This window comes from Pinus tabuliformis, chromosome 4_2 (genome assembly GCF_031772625.1).
Source record: "Pinus tabuliformis cultivar Carrire ecotype Pingquan chromosome 4_2, CPIR1, whole genome shotgun sequence".
NCBI lineage: Eukaryota > Viridiplantae > Streptophyta > Pinopsida > Pinales > Pinaceae > Pinus > Pinus tabuliformis.
In genome coordinates, this window is record NC_142304.1 from 520,297,994 (window position 1) to 520,303,993 (window position 6,000).

The 6,000-nt window shown below is 35.4% G+C and overlaps 1 protein-coding gene across 4 annotated transcripts in view; it reads left to right on the forward strand.

The window, feature by feature from the left end:
* The window catches only part of LOC149170270 (Mo25 family protein), a 279,598-nt gene extending 275,861 nt beyond the window's left edge, over nucleotides 1-3,737 (forward strand). The window contains exons 10-12 of one of the 4 annotated variants that reach the window (XR_016259858.1): nucleotides 2,625-2,727; nucleotides 2,857-3,022; nucleotides 3,148-3,737. Coding sequence is in view for 1 of the 4 variants with exons in the window: in XM_089428974.1 (XP_089285100.1) it covers nucleotides 2,625-2,727; nucleotides 2,857-2,936 (183 nt within the window). In the remaining 3 variants the exon portion in view is untranslated. Of the gene's footprint in view, nucleotides 1-2,624; nucleotides 2,728-2,856 lie in introns of all 4 variants that reach the window. The other 3 variants (XR_016259859.1, XR_016259860.1, XM_089428974.1) reach the window with 3 other exon arrangements.
* Nucleotides 3,738-6,000: the final 2,263 nt, after the last annotated feature.

Here is a 6,000-nt window from a genome sequence, read left to right on the forward strand (position 1 = left end):
GCCAAAAACCTATATTTATGAGAAAAATCAAACAAAATAGCAATTGATAACAACTATGTTTTAAAATCCTAGACTAAAGGTTTAGTGTCTATGTAAGGTTTATATAACTTTGGTTTTGGCATGGGTGCATACATTGAATACCATTTCTTTAAACCCAGAGAAATAACATTTGTTATTTTGGCATAATAAAAATAAAAACATTTGTTGATTCGGCATAATTGAAAAAAGATAACGTGGCATGAATTTTAATGAAATCATGCATGGAAGCACATCCTCATACGATAGAGACGATAGGCCAATTCAAGAAAATGTCATGATTCAAAGCGGTCAAGGATCACAACAATATAATCAATATTTTAACGAAAAATTGCAAAATATTGAGTAAATCGTGTCAGGAAACAATAACTTTTTTTTCCTATGAATCCAGAATCAAACCTTCCTCACTGAAGTGAAAAGATTATAGCGAAGGGGAATACCAATTTCAAAAGTTGAAAAGGAATTTGTTGATAAAAATCGTCTACAAAGTCGATTGAAGGATCAATTTGTCACTACCAAAGAAATCTCAGTGATTGGAAAATCAACTGTAATATTTGATGAAGATATCTAGATTCTATACACAACTTGAGAATAATGAAGAGTGTCCTAAAATTGAGGTAAAACAAACTTTTTGGTGTAAAATCTCATGGAAATATCAAATGTTATGGCTGTTACTTTGGTCAGTCAATTTACCAACATCTACATTAGTCAAATTAGACACTTTCCTTACATTCTAAACAGTCAAAATTTCAGTATGACGTATTTTCTAACATATGCTTGGAATCATAATAAGACTTCCAGTATGATTTATTTATGAAGATACGCTTGGGGTCATAATAAGAGAAGCCTCATTTGAGAATCTTCTGAAGAGATACTCTGATAAAATATGACCTGGGGATGGATTGGTGCTTCTACAATGCGTCCATATTGTTTTGAGATCCAACAATCATTTCCTTTCTTTTCCTCATGTGCTGCTTTCACAACCAACTGTACGGTGAACGGTGTAAGTTGTAACTTCACAATCAGTTGTATCCATGAATGGTCCAGTGGCAAAAGTGACATGCTTGAACGATACCATTCGAAATGATATAGTTGTGGATGTGGTGTTGTAGGGAGCCAGAGAGTCGACCAACAGCTGAGAGACCAGGTTCTTTTGGCTGCCATTGTCCATGATGAACTGTTTGAGTTCTTTCCCATTCTAAAACTGTGAGTGAAGAGATCATCTAAAAACTGAGTGAAGAGAGCTTCTCTCTCTTGGGTAGGACAATCCTTGGCCATGAGGAACAACGGAGGTTGGAGGTGTCAGGCTTCTGCGAAATAAAGTTTTGCTGCAGTTCCTCAGTGTCAGGTTCTTCAATCACCTATTGCAGTTTAGAAAGGAGATTTTTGGCCTTTTGCATTGTATGGAATTCCATTTGTCGTTGGAATGACGATACAGTTGGTGATATGAGCAGTGTTTCTTCCTCCCTTGGCTGGTGGGATTGGTTGTCTCTTGATTGAAACTAGTAGTGGTTGAGAGAAAAGCAGAAGGACCATTTGCAGAGGTTTGTGAACATTGCTTAGTGGAGTGATGACTAGAAAACTTAGCTTCAATCTTGAAAGCTAGTTGGAATGTTTGATCATATGAAAAGACTGGGACGAGTTCAAATTCTGTTTTGCTGTTGGGAAGCAAACCGGATATGAAATTAATGCCAAGTGTATCTTCAGCGTCCCTTACCTTAAGTTTGAAGGAGAGTTTGTTGAGTCCTTGATGAACTGTTGGACGTTTGGTCCAGTGCTTTATTTGAGTTACGACCACTGAGCCAACATTGCATCCTTGTATATGAATGGGTAGAACCACTTACAGATAATAGCCTTGAAGTGATTCCAAGTGCTAACTGGAGGCTTATTCGTGGTTGTAAGGTGTTGAGCATACAAGGGCCTGGTTTTCTATGTGTACTCCAGCTACAAGGATCACTTGAGTGTCTTTCAGAGTAGACTACGTCTTGAAGTAGGTCTCCAAACTACAGTGCTAGCAGTCTAGCTTGTCCCCATAGAAAGCTTTGTGTCCAACGTGAAGGATTGTTGGACAATGGGGATACACACGGCGGTGTACAACAAGACTTGAAGGTTTGCCAAGTGTTATCTTGTGGATTTTACTTTCCTGAAAGATTGACATTAGCTGATCATAAGGGTTTTGTCAAGAGTTGGAATTCAACTTTCAATTTTTTGTTTTTGTTTTTTTTTTTTTTTTCTGTTATTTACATTTGACAGAAAAACAAGGCCTCAGCTATATCTGTGGGCCATCTATATTTACAAAACCAGAGTTATATTGGAGCTGTCACCTTTCTTCTCATATCAACAGGGGATCATTGCTTTGTTAAAATATTTAAGTTCATATTTGAGCATTTAATAAAATTTAGAGTTGGAACTCCATTTTTATAGCCCAGGTACGGAAATTTTGCCGCTATTGTGGTTGTTTTGAAACCAAGTTGAATGTAGCATTCAGTTTTGCTACTGTGGAGATTATATGTTAAATTGCAGCAAGTAATGACTTTGGGCATTCTTTACAATTATTAACTTGCCCATAATAAATTTTGTTATTGTAGGTTTTTGTTGCCAATCCTAATAGGCCTCCTGCCATAAGTTCACTGCTCTTGAAGAACTGTGAAAAACTGCTGAAATATTTGCGGAGTCTCCACTTCAGCAAAGGTAAATTTGTTGAGCCTATCTCCATGTTTTAGCTAATTGTAAACTTTGTTTTATAGATAACTTGTGATTTCTTTCGCATGACTTCTTGAATATGGATTTATAGTATTTTACACGTTTCTGAGATTGCAGAAGATGAACAATTTGAAGAAGAGAAAGAACTCCTTATCAGGGAGATTGAAGGGCTGCGTCTATCTGGTGATAGTCACTAGATTTATTCTTGGTTTACTTGTATGGCATCCAAACTCTTTTGGATGAAATGCTCTCTATGAAAGTGTTCACTGAGCTACAATACAGAGTGAGTATTTCTTGCAGCCATATTACAATAATTGCATGCCTTGCAATATCTATTTTTTCCAAGAATGGATTTTAGAAATACCTTTATATGGAAGGTAAAGCATCGTAATTGAAACACTTTTGTAGTGGTTTACAGGGATTTTACTCTGATTGTTACATGGACAGGCATCACTCGAGATTGCTAACCAATACATTTAGGAAGTATGACAGATGCATTCCAGGGGTCTACTCATTCATATAATTTCTTAGGTGGTTATATTAAATGCATTTCATCTTGAAATGGAACACCTAATATTTTTTTCTAGTCGAGGATGTAAAATTAATATGCAGCTTTAGTTGTACAAAATTTCTTCACTTGGGTTTTGGTCCTTGTGGGGAGGTTCCTGTAATCAATTCCGTATGCATGTTATGCGGGCTTGAGTTATTTTCTAAATTATACAAGTTTGTGATGTTGTATTCGCAAGGCCTGTAATGCCAACAACTCGTCACATATATAAACATGACTTCTCATTGTTCGGGGCATGGATTGATGTAGTAATTCCAGTTCATATTGAAGTTGGAAGTTAGAGCTCTCGTATGATGAATTAACAAGTTAGGCTGCAATCGAAATACTAAAGACACTGGCAACGTTTTACATACCTTTCCATATTTATTTCTTTTTTCCTCGAAGGAAATGTTAGGTCTCATTCTCTATTAGCATTTATCTTATTTCTTTATGGATGTGTTCGTTGTTTGTAATTGTAGCTGTGGGTATCCAAACCTACTATGGTATGATCTTGTTGGTTAGCTGGCCCTCTGCTACTAAATAAAAGATCTGTCCGGAGATACAATGACGGTACTGTGATGCATATATGTTTTCCTCAACTTCCTATTTTCCGCTCAGGTCTTTGTCAAGTGGCAGAAACTTTTGCCTTTTCAATGTACTGAGAAATCGACGTGGGAAAATGTATTCAATGGCTCTGGTACATTTGTGTTGGATTGAACTTGTAGCTAGTCAATTGCTTTTTAAAGTAATCTGCAGGGAGCATAAAATTTGCCTTATCATAATGTTTTCCGTTGCAGTAACCTCTTTAGTCTTCAATGGAAGAACCCTTTGCTTTATGGATAAACTGAGTATATTTGTAGCTTGAGATATCAATTCCTATTGTTCACATGCCTTCTGAGGTTACTGCTTTTGTATTTCTTTTATGCTTCTGCATAAAGACAACTAATGTACTAAGCCGATTTTGGCAGCATTTAAATATTGTACTGACATATTTAATAACTAAGATGTTATTGGGTGTATTGTAAGTAGAATCACGATACACTTGCAAATCTCTGTGGAAGCAAGTTGTACAATTTTATATTTTGTTCATAACCAAGACTATTGATTTTACCTCAGTGATGATAATGTCGGAGAAGCTCACTCAAATACTTTAGTAAAGGTCTCATGTTACGCAGGCATTAAACCCCAACTCCAGTCCTAACCCATGCCTGAATTGCTTGATTTGTTTCTTTTATTGTGCGCTTCGAGACTCTGATGATTCATTTATCACAACCATCTTGGCAACATTGTCAGACTTGACAAAAAATTTGAGTACTAATGCTATATTTAGATTAATCTTATTGTAACTTAGTCCATCGTTTTAAATCATATTCATCGCATGTATTCTGAATTAAACCCAAGAGGCCACACTGAGCGCCCATTCCATTACTTGTCAAAGTGGCAGAAACTTTTGCTTTATCAAAGTACATTGATAACCGTTGTCTTTACGTAATAGAAAATCCAAAATACTACTTGAGAATTATAGTCCTTTCAAGTTGTTGTGCTTTGACAATCACCTCACATTAATTCAGTTTGTAATTCATGCTCTCCATAAAATATTTTAAGAAATTCAGACACCAATTTATATTTCTTGAGTTTTAGGTTGGTTTTTATAGTGTTGTATAATGTCTCCTCAAGTTACTCTCTGTTAAAACTTTTGTAAATAATATTTATCAGGAGACCCATTAAATGCTTAGATTGTTGTTATGAATATATTATATAAAAATAATATAAATAATGATGATCATAATAACAATTAATTAAATAATAATTAATTACTGAAAAAATATGGTTTAAAGAACATGATCATTCATGAAGGGGCATTTTCTTAGATATATAAGTGGACCCTTATTTGTAACATCTTATATTCAAACATTTCTTATATAAATATATTATTTGTCTGATGAGAGGCATCCTTATATTTCAGATATTCTAAATATTCTGTTGCATATACGAACCCTATTTCTTACATTGGTATCAAAGCTGTGTTCTCTAATCTTGGCCTTTGATCATCAAATTTTCATTGAATTTGTTTCGGTTGTGATTGAGACATTTAGCCACAATTTTTGAAGGTTCTCCATTTTGCTATCAAGCCTTTGGCCATTAAAGTATATATTGTGGTGACATTGGACTGTTGTGACGACACTTATATGTGTGTGTGTGTGTTAAAAAAAATAAAAAATAAAAAGGTGTCATCACAACAGTGCAATGTTGACACAAATTCCTATTGCTGCTACCAAATTTTTTTACCACAGACTTTTGCGGCTATCTCAACCGCCAGCACTGTGCCCACCAGCAGTTGTCATCCGTAGCAGCAACCATGCCCAACCTTTGTTTCCATGAATTCCTTCCACACCCACCCACTGCTGCGATTTGCTTCCATCTGCGATCATTCTCCTCTCGTCATCCCGTACTCTCTATGATTGCAATTTAAACCAACCCTTTACCATCATCATAATTTCAGGTTGTGACGTCAAAATTCTAGGATCACAAGGTATTATCAAATCCGAAGAGTGGGAGTGTAACCAATGATCAAACATTACAACCTTGGCTTATATTGGTACTTTAAGTATTGTTCCATTATAAATAATACAAAGTTAAAATATAACAAGACCATACTATCGAGGGCTATTTAATTATTTAGCGGTTATTTAAAAGCTTGGAAATAAAATTAT